Source organism: Bos javanicus, chromosome 3 (assembly GCF_032452875.1).
Source record: "Bos javanicus breed banteng chromosome 3, ARS-OSU_banteng_1.0, whole genome shotgun sequence".
NCBI classification, from domain to species: Eukaryota; Metazoa; Chordata; class Mammalia; order Artiodactyla; family Bovidae; genus Bos; species Bos javanicus.
In genome coordinates this window covers 43,775,540-43,795,130 of record NC_083870.1, presented here as the reverse complement: position 1 = coordinate 43,795,130, position 19,591 = coordinate 43,775,540, and the positions used below count along the sequence as shown (strand labels likewise).

At 39.2% G+C, this 19,591-nt stretch overlaps 2 protein-coding genes across 6 annotated transcripts in view; one reads left to right on the top strand and one right to left on the bottom strand.

Annotated features, from left to right (window-relative positions):
* FRRS1 (ferric chelate reductase 1) overlaps window positions 1-18,445 on the bottom strand; it is a 96,838-nt gene extending 78,393 nt beyond the window's left edge. For 2 of the 5 annotated variants that reach the window (XM_061411091.1, XM_061411092.1), the window contains exon 1: window positions 18,363-18,445. The gene's annotated coding sequence lies outside the window, so the exon portion shown is untranslated. Of the gene's footprint in view, window positions 1-10,347; window positions 10,448-17,579; window positions 17,674-18,362 lie in introns of those variants that run through there. The other 3 variants (XM_061411094.1, XM_061411100.1, XM_061411093.1) reach the window with 3 other exon arrangements.
* Window positions 18,446-18,570: 125 nt separating this feature from the next.
* Window positions 18,571-19,591, top strand: part of AGL (amylo-alpha-1, 6-glucosidase, 4-alpha-glucanotransferase) — a 77,908-nt gene continuing 76,887 nt past the window's right edge. Inside the window, exons 1-2 of the mRNA XM_061411102.1 lie at window positions 18,571-18,660; window positions 19,192-19,341. Of these exons, the coding sequence (XP_061267086.1) occupies window positions 19,260-19,341 (82 nt within the window). The 5' untranslated portion in view covers window positions 18,571-18,660; window positions 19,192-19,259. The remainder of the gene's footprint in view (window positions 18,661-19,191; window positions 19,342-19,591) is intronic.

The following is a 19,591-nucleotide window of genomic DNA, read 5'->3' as shown; positions in this document are numbered from 1 at the left end:
AAGGCTGTGAAAAGAGACAAAGAAGGTCACTACATAATGATCAAAGGATCAATCCAAGAAGAAGATATAACAATTATAAATATATATCCACCCAACATGGGAGCACCGCAGTATGTAAGACAAATCCTAACAAGTATGAAAGGAGAAATTAACAATAACACAATAATAGTGGGAGACTTTAATACCCCACTCACACTTATGGATAGATCAACTAAACAGAAAATTAACAAGGAAAAAAAAAAAAACCATGTATGTATCTATAAAGTTCACTAAAGCAAAGCACAGTAAAATGAGGTATGGCAATAAAAGGCGTTAAATTTATCAAATAAAAAAAAAAATAAAGTGCTGAAAAATTTTTTTTAAAAAATCCATTCTATTTTTTCAAACATATTTTGAAATTATCTTAATCTAAAATGCAACCATAAATACCAAAACTAAAAACGTACCATGTTTTAACTTCCTTTTCTAAGATTCTAAATATTAGACGAGTGCAATATTTTTATAATTACCAAGGAAACAAAAAGAGTTGAGTTAGTTCGCCTCCTTTCATCATCAAAACACATTTTAGATGTTCCATTTATCAAGAATCTTGTCATAAAGGAAATCCAAAAAAAAAAAAAAAGAATCTTTTCCAATGAGTCAACTCTTTACATGAGGTGGCCAAAGTACTGGAGTTTCTGCTTTAGCATCATTCCTTCCAAAGAAATCCCAGGGCTGATTTTCTTTAGGATGGACTGGTTGGATCTCCTTGCAGTCCCAGGGACTCTCAAGAGTCTTCTCCAAAACCACAGCTCAAAAGCATCAATTCTTTGGTGCTCAGCTTTCTTCACAGTCCAACTCTCACATCCATACATGACCACTAGAAAAACCATAGCCTTGACTAGATGGACCTTTGTTGGCAAAGGAATGTCTCTGCTTTTCAATATGCTATCTAGGTTGGTCATAACTTTTCTTCCAAGGAGTAAGTGTCTTTTAGTTTCATGGCTGCAGTCACCATCTGCAGTGATTTTGGAGCCCAAAAAAATAAATTCTGACACTGTTTCCCCATCTATTTCCCATAAAGTGATGGGACCAGATGCCATGATCTTCGTTTTCTGAATGTTGAGATTTAAGCCAACTTTTTCACTCTCCACTTTCACTTTCATCAACATTTAATTGTCAATTGACAGGGGATGAACCTAAAATATTTTAAAGAGAAAAAGAAGAGCTTTGGAAGAGAAATGAGAGGGAGAGAGAAGGAAAGAAAGAGTGAAAGAGAGAACAAAAGGAAATAAGAAAGAAAAAAAAGAACAATCTGAGAGGTAAAAGGAAAATCAAGAGACTTTTGTCAATAGAGGCAAGAGAAAAATATGACAGGAGAGGCTAACAATGTCAGATTCTACTGAGCTATCAGTCAGATAAAAAATGAGATTTAATATCATGAAAGTCATTGGTAACTCAACAGGAGCCATGGGAATAGAGCAATGATTCTCAATTTTGCTTCACAGGGGTCATTTGGTAATGTCTGAGCACATTTTTGGCTGTTACAGCTGCAGAGAGGGCTGTTACTGGCATCTAGTGAATAAAGACCAGAGATGCTGCTAAACATCCTAAAGTGTGTAGGACGGTATTGCAAACAAAATATTGGCCTAACATGCCAATGGCGCCATGGTTAATAAGTACTGAAGATAGAGCAATGTAGGCAGAAGGTGGATTGGAAAAGATTTAGAAATGGCCAGGGGGAAAGAAATAGAAACAGTACGTAGAAACAATTTTTCAAAAATTTGAACAGAGGAAATAGGGGCAGAATCTAGAAGGGAGTGAAGAAATTAACCAAAAAATTTCTTCTCTCTCCCTCCTTTCCTCTTTCTTTTTCTCTTCATTGGGAGACACTTGATCCTGTTTTCAAAAGCTCTAACTAAAGAAAGTGAAAGTGAAAGTCTCTCAGTCGTGTCTATTTGCGACCTCATGGACTGTATAGTCCATGGGATTCTCCAGGCCAGAATACTGGAGTGGGTAGCCTTTCCCTTCTCCAGGGGATCTTCTCAACCCAGGGATTGAACCTAGGTCTCCCGCATTGCAGGTGGATTCTTTACCAGCTGAGCCACCAGGGAAGCCTTGAATATTAAGATAAAAGATAATTAATAACTTCAAGTAACTTAGAAGGTGGGAATGGGTAAAATAAAAGCACCAGAGGAGTTGTTAGCCTTAGGAAAAATAATTGCCCCTATACTGTAACAGAAGGAAACTAGAATAGTATGGACAGATAATGGGACAGGTGATGGAGTTCTTTTAAGGGCTTCTGCTTTCTCTGTGGTGGTTTAGTCGCTAAGTCGTGTCCAATTTTTATGACCCAATGGACTGTAACCCACCAGGCTCCTCCATCCATGGTATTTCCCAGGGATCAAACCCAGGTCTCCTGCACTGCAGGTGGTCTCCTGCATTGCAGACAGATTCTTTACTGAGCCACCAGGGAAGGATGTTTTATTTTAGTTGTGTTATTGTTGCTGTTATCCAGGCTAGAATACTAGAGTGGGTAACCATTTCCTTCTCCAGGGTATCTTCCCAATCCAGGGATGGAACCCAGGTCTCCCACATTACAGGCAGATTCTTTTCCATCTAAGCCACCGGGGAACTCTCCCAAAGCAGGCTATGCAGAACAACTGGTGATTTATTATCACCAGTAAATGAACTATGTAAGATAGGTCCCAGGGAACTCTCCCAAAGCAGAGAATGCAGAACAAACTGGTGATTGATTATCACCAGTAAATGAGCTATGTAAGATAGGTCCCCTGAGGTTCACCAGAACTCTGGGCGAATTTTACACGATCATACTTAAGAACAAGCTTTATTGAGGAAACTTAAGGGGTCAACAATAAGAAAAGTCACAAGTCCTTTGATTTTCCCATTTTCCCCATGAAGACGTACAAAGGGCCCTTGGCCATCTCATGGACACTCGGTCCAGTACTCCAGGGCAGAGTCCCCACTGCCCTGTTGCTCTCATTTCTTACAGGGCAAGCACGACAGCAACCATAATGGGAAGAGATATGCACACAACTTAAATGTCAGGCAATCTGGATTGCATGTCATCTGCTTAGAGGAAGTAACTGTGAAAACAGCTGCCCAGCACCTGAGGACAGTAGAAACCATAGAAAGCTGTAGTTCCTGCGAGAGGCTAAAACAATTTCATCAGTCTTACAGGAAGCTGAGTTCAAGTGTGACTTTTCCCACTGGGTAAAGGGTTATTCCTGGATCCAGGTAGTCCAGGGGTTCAGTAACCAAGAATGAGTTCTTGCGGTTACTTTCAGAGAATCCTGCCCCTTATGCCATGAAATTCTATACATTATTCAACAAATGACATTTACAATAGCTTGTACACATATTTTAGCGGACTTCTCTTACTTTATTTCTTCACCCTGGGTGGTTTTTAGAGAAAAGGAAGAAAGAGAGGATATGGTTTCAAAATGAAGAGAGGTCTCATGAAACAAACCATAATGTTCCCAGCACTTTACCACTAAAAATGTTTAAGGGTAATTTAGAGAGAATATTTCTAAATGTGATTTCTGATACATATACAAAAATAACATACACATAAATACCTAAATTTCATAATGGCGACATGTAGCATGAGGGCTTTTTCCTTTTATAACAAAGATGGATAAAAAGAAAACAAAGGTTAAGAGAACAAGAGCAGAAAATGTCCAATATTTTCCCTTAATTGGTTTAGAGTTCTAGAACAAAATAATAGAATGTTTATTACTAAGACACAGAAAGTATAGCTTTTGTTGATAAATATGACATTTCTGAGGCCCAGTATGTCTATAATATGAAAAGTTAAAAAGTTGAACACAGCACAGTAAGTTATCAAGTAGTCCTTTTGGTGGTTTTATTTTATTTTACTCTAAAGTTACATAAAACTATGCAATATTGAAATTAGTGGCAACTCATCTTTCTGATTGAATTCAGCAGTAAACAAAATCTCAGAACCTTGATGTTATTGAGAGATGCCATGAGAAAAAGTTTTCAAGTTGATCAGAGACAGAACATGTCCCCTGGAAGCTAGAAGTGATGCTCTTTGTTTTTCTCCAAAAACAAAAATCATCAAGTAAAAAGAGATGAAAAATATGGGGAGTGCAAAGAAAGAAAAGTTTCCCTTCTCCGACAAAATAAAGAAAAGACAGCTTAGGGCACACAAAGTCACAGGTTTGGGAATTTTTAAAACATCCGAATGAAATGGCTAGCTGATGGCCTACAGATTCTAGAAGAGCAGAAAATAGAGGGTCCCTAAAAGCAGAAGTTTAGGAAAGGCATGACCTTGAGCCACAAAAGCACAACTAGTACTTCTTAAACTTGAATGTGCTTACAAATCACCAAGAGATCTTGACAAAATGAACTCTAATTAATAGGCCTAGCATTAGGCCTGAGATTCTGCTTTTCTAATAAGCTCCCAAGTGATGCCAATGCAATTGGTCCCTGGATCACACTTTGAAAATAGCAAAGCATCACATTGATGACACCCAGCTTAATCTAACATCCTGGGAACCCAAATAGAAGCTTTCTATGTAGTCATTCAGGCACAGAAATGTATAGACCTTCACAAGACCAGAAAATTAGTCACATCAGAAAACAAGAATCTGTTAACTTTATATGAGTTATTGAATTATTTTTGCTTTATGCTAATCAAACTTATTAACATAAACCTGTCATAAGAATACTATGCTATTTTTCAGATAACCCCAGAATTACTGATAAAGCACTATGTACTCACTGTCAGCATTCCATGGAAATACACATGGGAATTACTATAAAAGGCAGTGGCACCCATTTTACATGGAAACTTCACAGGCTTAAATGTGAGCACAGTACTTCACTCAGCTCTCAGGTAAAGCACATGCCTTCTAAGCTGTTGCTGCCCACCTGAGCTTTGTCCAGCAAGGAGGACTAAGACATTTGAACAGTAGATTGAGCCCTGCTAATGAGAATGCCTGGAATATGTTTCAGTTCAGTCAGTTCAGTCACTCAGTCACGTCCAACTCTGCAACCCCATGGATGGCAGCATGCCAGGCCTCCCTGTCCATCGCCAACTCCTGGAGTTTACTCAAACTCATGTCCATTGAGTTGGTGATGCCATCCAACCATCTCATCCTCTATCGTCCCCTTCTCCTCTCGCCTTCAATCTTTCCCAGCATCAGGGTCTTTTCCAATGAGTCAGTTCTTTGCATCAGGTGGCCACAGTATTGGAGCTTCAGCATCTGTCCTTCCAATGAATATTCAGGACTGATTTTCTTTAGGATGGACTGGTTGGATCTCCTTGCAGTCCAAGGGACTCTTGAGAGTCTTCTCTATCACCACAGTTCAAAAGCATCAATTCCTCAGCACTCAGCTTTCTTTATAGTCCAACTGTCACATTCATCCATGACTACTGGAAAAACCATAGCTTTGACTATGCCAACCATACTTTGTTGGCAAAGTAATGTCTCGGCTTTTTTAACATGCTGTCTAGGTTGGTCATAGCTTTTCTTCCAAGGAGCAAGCATCTTTTAATTTCATGGCTGTAATCACCATCTGCAGTGATTTTGGAGCCCCCAAAAATAAAGTTTGTCACTGTTTCCATTGTTTTGCCATCTATTTGCCATGAAGTGATGGGACCAGATGCCATGATCTCAGTTTTCTGAATGTTGAGTTTTAAGCCAACTTTTGGCTTTCACTTTCATCAAAAGGCTCATTAGTTCTTCTTCGATTCCTGCCATAAGGGTGGTGTCATCTACATATCTGAGGTTATTGATATTTCTCCCAGCAATCTTGATTCCAGCTTGTGCTTCATCCAGCCTGGCATTTCTCATGATGTACCCTCCCTATATGTTAAATAAGCAGGGTGACAATATACAGCCTTGATGGACTCCTTTCCTGATTTGGAACCAGTCTGTTGTTCCATGCAGTTCTAACTGTTGCTTCTTGACCTGCATACAGATTTCTCAGGAGGCAGGTCAGGTTGTCTGGTATTCCCATCTCTTGAAGAATTTTCTACAGTTTGTGGTGATCCACACAGTCGAAGGCTTTGGCGTAGTCAATAAAGGAGAAGTAGATGTTTTTCTGGAACTCTCTTGCTTTTTCGATGATCCAACGAATGTTGGCAATTTGATCTCTGGTTCGTCTGCCTTTTCTAAGTCCAGCTTGAACATCTAAAAATATTGTGGTCTTCCCTGTTAGCTCAGCTGGTCAAGAAACTGCCTGCAATACAGGAGACCCAGGTTCGATCTCTGAGTCAGGAAGATCCTCTGGAGAAGAGACAGGCTACCCACTCCAGTATTCTTGGGCTTCCCTGGTGGCTCAGACAGTAAAGAATCCACATGCAATGCAGGACACCTGGGTTCAGTCCCTGGGTTGGGAAGATCCCCTGGAGGAGGGCAAAGATCCCCTGGAGGAGGGCATGGCAACCCACTCCAGCATTCTTCCCAGGAGAATCCCCATGGACAAAGGAGCCTGGCAGGCTACAGTTCATGGGGTCACAAAGAGTCAGATATGACTGAGCGACAAAGTGCACACACACACACACACTTTTTATATATTTCTTTATTTTCAAACCTAAGGCAGTTACATTTTATTATCCATTTTTCTTCCAGTTTTATTGAGATATAACATAAAGCACTGTATAAGTTTAAGTTGTGCAACATAATGGTTTGATTTGCATGCATCATGAAATAATAACCCCAATAAGTTTAGTGTGCATCTGTCATTCTATATAGATGCAAAAGAAAAACAATCTTCGCCGTGATGAGATCTCTTAGGATTTACTCTCTTAACTTTCTTCCCTCTCCCAACACCCTCTCCACCCCACTCCTCTAGTAACCACAAATCCAATCTTTTTCCCTATGAATTTGCTTGTTTGTTTTCAGAGTATAATTGATTTACAATGCTATATTAATTCTTGGTGCACAACAGTGATTCTCATATTTTTTAACTTTTTCTTTTATATTGGGGTATAGCTGATTAACAATGTTGTAATGGTTTCAGGAGAACAGTGAAAGGACCCAGTCATACACATATATGTTATAAAGTTTACTATGCTTAAATCTCTACCTAAATTCTTTCCAGTAAAACATTAAAAAAAAAAAAAGAAAGTGAAAGCTTATTAGTATTTTTCCATAATCAAAGAAGCAATAGCAAGGCAAAGAATCATTTTCCTTGATAGGATATGTTACCTATGTTCATGGAAAGAACTTTACAAAGTGTTGATTAATTTAATTTAAAGTTTTGCTGATTATCCACTATGTTGCATTCACGATGTACAAACCATTTATCACTGTGTAAGCAGGAAAATTACTCCCTCAGTCACTGTAAATTGAGAAGAGGGCTTTTTTTAAACCTTAGGAAATTAAAATAGATTGGCCTTTGTAGTTATACCATTGACCTTTCCTCAGAATTTACTTGATCATCAGTGAAATACTTTGGTTAAGTGTTCTGGTAAATTAGGTTATGGTGGTGGTGGTTTAGTCGCTACGTCATGTCCGACTCTTGTGACCCCATCAACTATAGCCAGCCAGGCTCCTCTGTCCATGGGATTTCCCAGGCAATACTGCAGTGGGTTGCCATTTTTATACTGATGATTGGTCATCAAATTGAGAATCTATAAAGCAGGTATCACTCATAGATTACTCTTCATCTAATTTTATTTTCATACAATGTACTATGTGATGCTTTCTATAACATGAAACCTACATTGAAAAGTTAGTCAAAGTACCTCTGTTCTCCAGTTCTGGTTTCATATTACAGTTTTTACATCTACCCTCAGACAGCCTATCAACTTAACTCTTGAGAATTAAATAATGTGTGTGTCTATAAGCTTAAAATGAGAAAGTAATGAATAGTGAGATGGATTTTTAGGAAAACTGCAATCTTCTCTTAATCCCAAAGTCTAAATATTTCAATTCAACAATGCTGAGTCAAATTAAAATGCATGATTGCTCAGTTTTGCACTGTTTGCAGAACTTGGATACTTTGATTTTATATTTCAAAATAAATCAACACTATGAAAGTTACTGAGTTTCATGCAGTCTCTTGGGGAAAGGAGAGGGGAGAAAGAGCAAGGGAAACACTGTGGTTCTTTGATGCCCTCCAAGATGTTGTATTAAGTCTTTGTTTATTATACAAACAGTATGTATATACCCTCCAAGATGTTTTATTAAGGATTTATTATACAAACATTATATATTAAGGTTGTTTATTATACAACAACCTCCAGTTCTAGGTATGTTTACATTTTCTCCCCTCAAGAACTCACTCTCTGTAGGAGAAATGGATCTATGACTGCTATTGTCAGGATATCTTATGCATTCTTCCATTTTGGAAGCTTTGTTTTGAGAGGTCTGTTTTCCACCATTTGAGTTGGGCAAAAGACCCATGAAATCAGCTGTCCAATCAACTCCAATTCATAACTGAGAAAGATTTAAAACTTAAACAAAATTAATAATAGTAATAATAATACTTTTGAAAAGATAGTAAATGCAGCATTGTTCGCACCATACTATATATACTAGCCATAGGCTTATTATACTGCCATGAGATATAGCAAATTCAAGCCCAGCAACCTTTCCTGTGACACTCCAAAAGGGAAAAGGAGATGCATATCCTTAAAAAGAAATAAAGGATCATCTCAATTGGTGCAGGAAAAAAGCATTTGACAAAATTCAACATCCTTTTGTTCAAAAATTCAACAAACTAGGAATAGACAAAAACTGCTTCAACAAATAAAAGTCATGTATGAAAAATTTGTAGCAAAATCATACTCAGTGATGAAAGACTGAAGCTTTTCCTCTAAAATCAAGAATAAGGCAAAGATGCCCACTTTCATCACTTACATTCAATATAGTACTAGTCCTCACTAGAGCACTTAGGTAGGTTAAATAAATAAACAAATAAATAAGTAAATGGTATCCAAATAGAAAAGAAAGAAATAAAATTATCTCTGTTCACAGATGTTATGATCTTATACTAGAAAACTTTAAAGATTCTACAAAAAAAAAGAAAAAAACTATTACAACTAAGCAAATTCAGCAAAGTAGCAGGATAAAAGTCAATACAAAAATAAGTTGCATCTCTATACACTAACAATAAACATCTGAAAAAATTATAAAAACAATTCCATTTACAATACCATCAAAAAGAATAAATAATTAGTAATTAACTTAACCAAGGAAATAAAAGATTTGTGCAATGAAAACTACAATACATTGCTAAAGAATTAAAGAAGACGTAAGTAAACAGAAAGATATCCCATGTTCATGGATTGGGAGGTTAAATATTGTATCAGTCAAAGTAATACACAGATATAATGCAATCTCTATCAAATCCCAATGACGTTTTTTTTTAGAAATACAAAAATGTATCATAAAATTCATATAGGGATGTCAAGAGACCCCAAATATTTGACCCCAAATGTCAAATCAATTTGAAAAAGAAGAACAAAATTGGAGGACTCACACTTCCTGACTTTAAAACTTACTACAAAGCTACAATAATCAAAATAGTATGGTAAAGAAATAAAGACAGATGTATAGATCAATAGACTAGAATATGGAGCACAGAAACATATATTCACACATATGGCCAAAATATTTTTTGACAAGGATGACGAGAACATTCAGTGGGAAAAGGACAGTCTTTTCAACTAATGGTGGGGGGAAAACTAGATATTCCTATCCAAAAGAATGAAGTTAGACTGATAACTAATGAATATGCATTAATTCAAAGTGGACCAAAGACTTAACTGTAAAACTATATCACATAAATATTTATATAACTATAGAACTACAAAACTCTTAGAAGAAAATATAGGGCATAAAGCTCATGATATTGGATTTGGCAAGATTTCATGGATAAAACACAAAGGCACAGGCGATAAAATTTAAAAATAGATGAATTGCACCTCATGAAAATTAAAAACTCCTGTGCATCAAAGAACACAATTAATAGAGTAAAAAGGCAACCCATGAATGGGAGAAGATATTTGCATATCTATATGTGATAAGGGATTACTAGCTAGAAAGTATAGAGATCATGACAAGAGAAACAATTCAATTCAAAGATTGACAAAAACAGACAATTCTCCAAATACAACACACAAATGGTCAATAAGCGCATGCAAAGATGCTCAACATCACTACTATTAAGGAAATGCAAACCCAAATCAGATTGATGATGTACCTCAAACCCTTTAGGATCACTGTTATCAATAACAATAAGTGTGCAAAAAAAAAACAATGATACAAACAAACTAGAACCCTTGTGTACTGTTCATGAGAATGTAAAATGGTAAAGCTGCTATGGAAAACAGTATGACAGTTTCTCAAAACTGAAAAACAGACTTACCATATGATCCAACAATTCCACTTCTGGTTACACACAAAAGAATTAAAAAGCAGGGTCTTGAAGAGATATTAGTACAGCCATGTTCTCAGCATTATTCACACTAAAATGAGGAAGCAACCCAAGTGTTCACTGACAGATGAATAAATAAATTGTATATACATACAATGGAATATTATTCAGCCTTAAAAAGGAAGGAGATTCTGACATAAGCTACAACATAGATAAGCCCTGAGGACATTATATTAAATGAAATAAGACCAACACAAAAAGAGAGATACTATACGATTGTACTTATATAACGTATCTGCTGCTGCTAAGTCGCCTCAGTCGTGTACAACTCTGTGCGACCCACAGACAGCAGCCCACCAGGCTTCCCGTCCCTGGGATTCTCCAGGCAAGAACACTGGAGTGGGTTGCAATTTCCTTCTCCAACGCATGAAAGCGAAAAGTGAAAGTGAAGTCGTTCAGTCATGTGTGACTCCAGCGACCCCATGGACTGCAGCCTACAAGGATCCTCCGTCCATGGGATTTTCCAGGCAAAACTACTGGAGTGGGGTGCCACTGCCCTCTCCGATATAAGGTATCTAGAGTAATCAAAATCAAAAAGTCAGAATGATGCTTGCCAGGAGTTGGAAGGAGGGGAGAAATGGGGAGTTTATCATTCAATGAATATATAGAGTTTCAGCCTTTTCAAGATGAGAAGAGTTCTGGAGAGACAGTGGTGATAATTGTACAATAATATGAATGTTCTTAATACCATTGAACTGTATACTTTAAAATGATTAAGATGGTAAATTGTATGCTATGTGTATTTTACAATAATAAAAATAAAAGAGGGGAAAAAACCAATAAATGTATCTCAGTATGTTAGTTCTGTAAGCCTTGTTCAATCAAATATTCAACTACCTACACAAGAGCAAAAAAAAAGAAATAACGGAAAGAAGATTTAAGATGAAGTTAGCCTAAATGAATTATTCATTAAACCAGAAATAAAAGTATAGATATTCTAGCATATTTAGTTATTCATTCCTTCTATCTTTCTTTCATTCCTGTAGACATTTATTGAATGCCTTTAAGTGCCAGGCACTACACCAGGCAATGCAGAGCACAATGTAATAGGGATAATATTTTTAAAGGTATCAATGCAGTTTTCTCATTTGTTTTTGCAACATACAAGATTTTCTCTATTCAGTCTAAGACATCTGCCTCAATAGAGGTCTTGGACCATTACAGAATGAATACAAAGGAAAGTTCAAAATAGGATTTTGCAGCAAGACTATAGGCATTTTTGAGATAGAAAAATGTTCTAAGTTCTTCTCAGTTCAATTCAGTCGCTAAGTCGTGTCCAACTCTTTGCGACCCATGAATCGCAGCACACCAGGCCTCCCTGTCCATCACCAACTCCAGGAGTTCACTCAGACTCACAGCCATAGAGTCAGTGATGCCATCCAGCCATCTCATCCTCTGTTGTCCCCTTCTCCTCCTGCCCCCAATCCCTCCCAGCATCAGAGTATTTTCCAATGAGTCAACTCTTCGCATGAGACGGTCAAAGTACTGGAGTTTCAGCTTTAGCATCATTCCTTCCAAAGAAATCCCAGGGCTGTTCTCCTTCAGAATGGACTGGTTGGATCTCCTTGCAGTCCAAGGGACTCTCAAGAGTCTTCTCCAACACCACAGTTTAAAAGCATCAATTCTTTGGTGCTCAGCTTTCTTCACAGTCCAACTCTCACATCCATACATGACCACTGGAAAAACCATAGCCTTGACTAGACAGACCTTTGTTGGCAAAGTAATGTCTCTGCTTTTCAATATGCTATCTAGGTTGGTCATAACTTTTCTTCCAAGGAGTAAGTGTCTTTCATGGCTGCAATCACCACCTGCAGTGATTTTGGAGCCCCCAAAAATAAAGTCTGACACTGTTTTCACTGTTTCCCCATCTATTTCCTATGAAGTGATGGGACCAGATGCCATCATCTTCGTTTTCTGAATGTTGAGCTTTAAGCCAACTTTTTCACTCTCCACTTTCACTTTCATCAAGAGGCTTTTGAGTTCCTCTTCACTTTCTGCCATAAGGGTGGTGTCATCTGCATATCTGAGGTTATTGATATTTCTCCCGGCAATCTTGATTCCAGCTTGTGCTTCTTCCAGCCCAGTGTTTCTCATGCTGTACTCTGCATAGAAGTTAAATCAGCAGGGTGAAAATATACAGCCTTGATGTACTCCTTTTCCTATTTGGAACCAGTCTGTTGTTCCATGTCCAGTTCTAACTGTTGCTTCCTCACCTGCATATAGGTTTCTCAAGAGGCAGGTCAGGTGGTCTGGTATTCCCATCTCTTTCAGAATTTTCCACAGTTTATTGTGATCCACACAGTCAAAGGCTTTGGCATAGTCAATAAAGCAGAAATAGATGTTTTTCTGGAACTCTCTTGCTTTTTCGATGATCCAGCGGATGTTGGCAATTTGATCTCTGGTTCCTCTGCCTTATCTAAAACCAGCTTGAACATCTGGAAGTTCACAGTTCACGTATTGCTGAAGCCTGGCTTGGAGAATTTTGAGCATTACTTTACTAGCGTGTGAGATGAGTGCAATTGTGCAGTAGTGTGAGCATTCTTTGGCATTTGCCTTTCTTTGGGATTGGAATGAAAACTGACCTTTTCCAGTTCTGTGGCCACTGCTGAGTTTTCCAAATTTGCTGGCATATTGAGTGCAGCAGTTTCACAGCATCATCTTTCAGGATTTGAAATAGCTCAACTGGAATTCCATCACCTCCACTAGCTTTGTTCATAGTCTCAGGAACAAAGTTCCTCAATACTTAGGAATTTTTAAGTGACTTTTCCTATGTTAGCTCTAAGAGCCCAACATTTGTTTTTCGTTTCAATAGAAATGCGACTATATTTACCTCTATATGTGTACATCTCCATAAATTTTCCAACAAATATTTATTATATACCAACTGATCCTTACTTCATTCTTAGGCTCTACTCTTCCTCTGTTTTGTACAATTTAGACTGAAAACTTGGCTCTGACTTTGCTCTTTGATTTCACCTTTATACTACATAGAGTAAGAGACCTTCTGATGATGTCATTTGTCTCTTTGATCCAGCAAAGACAACCAGTCATCACCCCTTCTTTTTTAAGGCTATCCTTATTAAAAGCCTCATGCTTACACACACATGTATGCTCACTCAGTCATGTCTGACTCTGTGACCCTATGGACTGTAGCCAACCAGACTCCTCTGTCCTGGGATTCTCCAGGCAAGAACAATGGAGTGGGTTGCCATTTCCTTCTCCAGGGATCTTCCCGACCCAGAGGTTGAACCCATGTCTCTTGCATTGACAGGCAGGTTCTTTACTGCTAAGCCACCAGGGAAAGCCAAATTAAAAGCCTAATTTTTGCGAAATGCTAAATGCCACTTTAAATGCTTTCATTATTTCATCTATTCTTCATACCAACCCCACGAATAAGGTCTTGTTTTCTCCTTTCTATATGAATCAACTATGATTCAGAGAGATTGAAACTAATCTGAGGTCTGTTTGTCTCCAAAGAAGATGTTGTGCTACTTCCTTTTTGAAAAATCTGTTTTTTCACATCTCTCTACTTCCTTTGCTACCTCCCCTTCTTTTCCTTACTGGCTGTATCTGGATATTTCAAAATATGCAGAATAAATTATTTACCTGAAAAGGGACTTTGAAAACACAGTTCCAATTTTACAAGATACAACTATTAATAATATTAATATATTATTGCTACAAAATAAAGTATGCAGAAAATACTGATGAATATAAAAACCAAATAAGGCAGCCCCTCCACTTCAGATTCAGAACCTCACAGAGTTGGTACCTAACCATAAATAACACTTCAAACAACTCCTTTTCTTTCAGCAAATACACACATACACAAACCTGAAGAAAGTCCCTTCTGACCACAGCCCTTCTCCCACTCCCCAGGTATATTAATATTAATCAGTGTGTTAGAAAACACTAAAGTCTCTGCCAAACAACTGAGATTATCCATCAGTTGTTCCTCAAGGAGAGTCTTCTCCCAACAACTCCAACATGAGGCTAGTGTGTATATATAGATCGCAGTTATGCTCAGGACAAGCACATGACAAATGTTCACCAAAATGAAGGCTGCACATTGGCACCACTGTCGCCCTGGAACGCAAATTCATTGGCATTCCAAGAACTTCACAAATAGCATGCCGTGTGACCTTTCTTTTTAAAAAGGATACCATGAGGCTTGGAAATTTAATCTCAGAAACATCATATTCAGTCATAATATTTTCATTACTTAACACTCTTCACTATATGAAATCTCTCAAACTAAGATTGTTTGGATTAACAGATCTTTTAAAATTCAAGCCTTTGTGTAAGAAAAATTCACTACTAAAGGAATTCACTTCATCACTTGGTTTTATTTCTTCTACCTGGTTGAAATATTGGACACTGAAGTGAGTGTTTTGTTGGAGGAAGGACAGCAGGAAAGGCTAATTTTGGAACCCTGGACAAGAAACATCAACAGGTGGGCAGTGTGACAAAACAGTGATAGGAGAATCTAAAAGCAGAACAGGGTATGGAAAGGAGAGACTAGACACAAGCAGGAACGTGGACTGTGTTTCACAATATGGCCAGGACCCGCTTTGCTCTGATATTTGCACTTACACAGTAATCAGTATGTATTAGGCACAGTTGTCAGGTCCCTGTTTAATTAACAGTAGTTATCCTTGGGCTTCCCAGGTGGCTCGTGGCAAAGAAAATTTCATGTGTTGACGCATACTGAGTTCAATCCCTGGGCCAGGAAGATTCCCTAGAGAAGGAAATGGCAACTCACTTCAGTATTCTTGCCTTGGAAATCTCATGGACAGAGGAACCTAGCAGGCTACTTTCCATGGGGTTGCAAAAGAGTCAGATGTAACTTAGCGACTAAACTACAACTATTTTTATCCTTACTTTACAGTTGGAAAGACCAAAGCCCAAAGAAGTTGAGTATTTTCCAAAGCCTCACAGCTGGTTAGTGGCAGAGCTGGAATTCAAACTCAGGCACCATTTCAAATCATGAATTATTATTTTACACAGCATACATTCTAGAGCAGTGCCTCTCAAACTTGTTTTTAACTGTGACTCCCAGGAGGAACATATGACCCAGTATATCAAAACCCACGTAATAGAAATAGAACCTTTGTGAAATAATACTTTTACTAGATGCAATGCATTTAGATCTTTATTTCACTTTAAAAAATTGTTGGTTACAACCAATACATTGACTTTACAACCCTCAGTGGGTTACACCTCACAACTTGAAAACTACTACTTTGGAGACCAGAGCTACAAATGGTAATTAAATATTTCTACTTGGATGTTTGACAGTCATCCAAGCAAATGGACAGTCATCTTCACTTGCCTGTTGACAGTCTACAACTGAACTTCTGAATTCCGCCTTCCTCCCCTTTGTTTCCTCTCTCATTAAATGACAGCTTCTTCTGTACTCTCCACACAGTAGCCACTTGACAAATGAAGCGAGCAAGCACCTGAAATGTCACTATCAGAACTGAGACATGCTGTAAGCGTAAAACATACCTGATATTTAACAGGCTTAGTATGAAAAAATAATCTAAAATATTTTATTAATAACTTCAATTGTTTGTGTGTTGAAATGATGTTTGTTACACTGAGTTAAATAAAATATATTATTAAAATTGATTTCAGCTGTTTCTTTTCACTTTTTTTGATGTGGCTAGAAGGAGAATGTTCATTACCTGTGCAGCACATTATATTTCTATTGGGCAGTAATGTTCTGGTTGCTCAAGCTAAAAACTTATGAATCATCCCTTACTCCTTTTCTCTCCACCAGCAAATGGTAAGCTTGACCATTAAAAGATTTATAGCTCAAGAACTTCTCACCACCTTCACTACTACACACACACACACACACACAAACACACACACACACACACACACACACACACACCATTATCTTTTGCTTGGATAATTGAAATAGATTCTTAACAGATCTCCTTGCTTCCTTCTTCACCACATCTTACAGTTTATACACTCAGTGAAGAATCTGCCTGCAATGAAGGAGACCTGGGTTCAATCCCTAGGTTGCGAAGATGCCCTGGAAAAGGGAATGACAACCCACTCCAGAATTCTTGCCTGGAAAATTTCATAGACAGAGGAGCCTGGTGGGCTACATTCCACAGGGTTGCAAAGAGTTGGACACGATTGTTCGACTAACACTTATAAAGTTGACAGGTGATCCTTTTAAAAGGTCAGTTGATGTCACTCCTCTGTTCAAAATCCTCCAGTGGCTCTTTTTGCCAGAGCAAAAGCCTAAGTCCTTACAACAGCCTACAAAGCCTTTTAGTTCTGACCACCCACCCCACCCCGTCTATCTGTCCTAATTCCTTACCACTTCCTTCTTGACCCAGTTACAGTTGCCTCCTTGAATTTACCAAGTATGCTGCTACCTCCAGGCTCCTGCACTTTTGGTACCTCTGTATATAACCCTCTTACCCTGGATATCCTCTTATCTTCTTTCTCTGTTTTGGAAATCAAATGTCAACTTACCAGCAAGTCCTTTACTGATAATTGTACTTAAAATTGCAAACCATCCTGTCCTGATTCTTCCATTTTCCCTTTCTTAGCTTTATGTCTTACAACCTTTAATTAATTATCTTACATAATTTATTTGTTTATCAGTCTCCCACCAATCACATGTAGGAGTGCCCTGAGGGCAGTGACTTTGTTTCATTGCTGCATTCCCAGCACCTTTGAGCCTGGCTAATGGTAGGTGCTCAAAAAACTACCTGTTGAATGAATAAATGAGTTGTGCGTTTCCAAACTCAGTTTTGGACCATTTGTAACTAGGCATTCTCAGGAAACTCCTGAAACAAGTGAACATTTCGGTATCTTTAGTTTTTAACCCATTATTCTTCCTGGACCTAGAGTAATTCCACAATAAAGAAATCAAGATTCTTCTCCATACTTCAAACCTTTTCTCCATTTTCCCTGGAAGGTGGGCTTTCCTTTTCCCTCAGCCATGAGTATCTCCTTAGGCATCTGTACCATCTCCTGAATGGCTGACCTGATACACGTGCAGCTGCAGCCAATATAGATTCCTAATCTTCGACGATCTTCCAGTCTATGCAGTGTATATTAGGTACAACCAGATGTTGTAAACTCAAGTGTATTTGCCCTGTTGATTGTTTGCAGACTGGCCACACTTTACCTACCTGGTCCTGCCATGTCTGCCGTCAGGAAGATGTGGACACGTGAAGGATGGAATGTCCGAGACTGTAGCCAGGCCCCTCATTTTAAAGATGAGGAAATCAAGACTCAGAGAATTTAAGCCAAGTAAACTGAGGCCACGTAAAAGGGTCAAACTGCTAAGTTGCTAAGTCGCTTCAGTCGTGTCCGACTCTGTGTGACCCCAGAGACGGCAGCCCACCAGGCTCCCCCGTCCCTGGGATTCTCCAGGCAAGAACACTGGAGTGGCTTGCCATTTCCTTCTCCAATGCATGAAAGTGAAAAGTGAAAGTGATGTCGCTCAGGTTGTCTACTTGAAAGTTATACAGTCGTGTCCGACTCCTAGCGGCCCCATGGACTGCAGTCTAACAGGCTCCTCCGTCCATGGGATTTTCCAGGCAAGAGTACTGGAGTGGGGTGCCATTGCCTTCTCCGAAAAGGGTCAAAACGAAGACACAAAACATAACGTGGTAGAAAACGCAAAAGAAGCCAGGTGGCTTGCCTCCCGCCATTTAGGGGGTTCACAAAATAATCCTCTAGTGCAGCTCTACCTAGCTCTCTACCGCAGCATTTTAATGCTCAACCACTAGCTCCCAGGCTATAAAAGAGGCACGTCCCGCCGTCGCACCTCCCTCGGGGCGAGAGAAAAACTGCTCACAGCAGTCTCCCAGGCCCGGGCCCCCAACGACTGGACTCTCGCGAGACTAGCGGTCCCGGAGACCTGGTGCCGAGCCTCCCGGAAGTGGGCGAGGGGACCTGTCAGCTCCCACCCGGCTGTGTGCTCTTGAGGCCCCCGTGGGAATCGAGGGTCTCCCTGGGGACCGGCGCGAGGCGGAGTCACGGAGAAGCTCTCTGCCACTCACACGGCGGCGTCGGCCCTGCCCCGGCTGCCGCCGCCCCTCCCTTTGCCCTTCACGGCGCCCGGCCCTCCTTGTCTGCAGCTTCCTTCTGCGCCTGGGCAGCCTGCCTTTCCCCTCTAGCTTTCCTTCTAGTCTCCTCCCCCGACTCTTAACATTGGAGTCGCGGGTCCTGCAGTGTCCCAGAAGCCGCACGTATAACTTGCTCGGTGTAAGTGCTAGGAATGCCGCCGGCCTCCCGGGGAAATGCGTTCTTTCTATCTATAGCTCTGTCTGTACATTCTATGTTCACGGTAGCTATTCCAGGGGCAACAACTGTTTCCCTCTGTTCTGTTCTCCTCTCCCCATTGGTGGCTTCCGACCCGAATTTGGGAATGGGGAGATCTCCCACCTGTTATCTTTGAGCAGGCTAATCTCTTGTAAGCAGAAGTGCCATATGACGCCTTCAGAGTCGTTTGGCTTGGGGCTGGGAATTTTACCCCCCACCCAACCTCAAGGTTTTCCAAAACGTATTGCTTTTCTATGAAAATACTTCATTTTTTTATATTGTAATTTTTACCTTGGTCCTGTGCTCGAAGGGAGGAAACAACTTTTCAATTTGCTTCTTCTGTTCTTATTTATAAGATTCATTCTCTGATAGGGTTAAAAACACGTTTTGAACATGTAAGTGTGTGGCTGTCAGCCCTAGAGAATTTAAGATAATAGTTATTTTCTTTAACTTAATTCCATTTTCGTCTCATAGGGGCAACTCATTCGATTTCGGAGTTCTGTTAATTCTTCTGAAAGATTTCAAATCCTCTAGAAGCCAAAATGGGACACAGTAAACAGATTAGGATTTTACTACTGAACGAAATGGAAAAGCTGGAAAGGACCCTCTTCAGACTTGAACAAGGTCAGTAGCAAGTCACTTGATTAGCTCTGTGTCTTTTACATTTTTAATGCATTATCATTAACTTTTTTTAACTTTTAGATATAATTTCCAAGGACTTTTCTACACCTGATTTGTGTGAAGACATTTCTGTGTTTTAAAAAATATCACTAATGAAAGTGAAAAAGTTTTGTCATGTTAGAATGAGGATAAAAAATTCACTTTACTTAGCTTGCTAACTTCCACTTAAAACAGACGTTGCATTTATAATCAG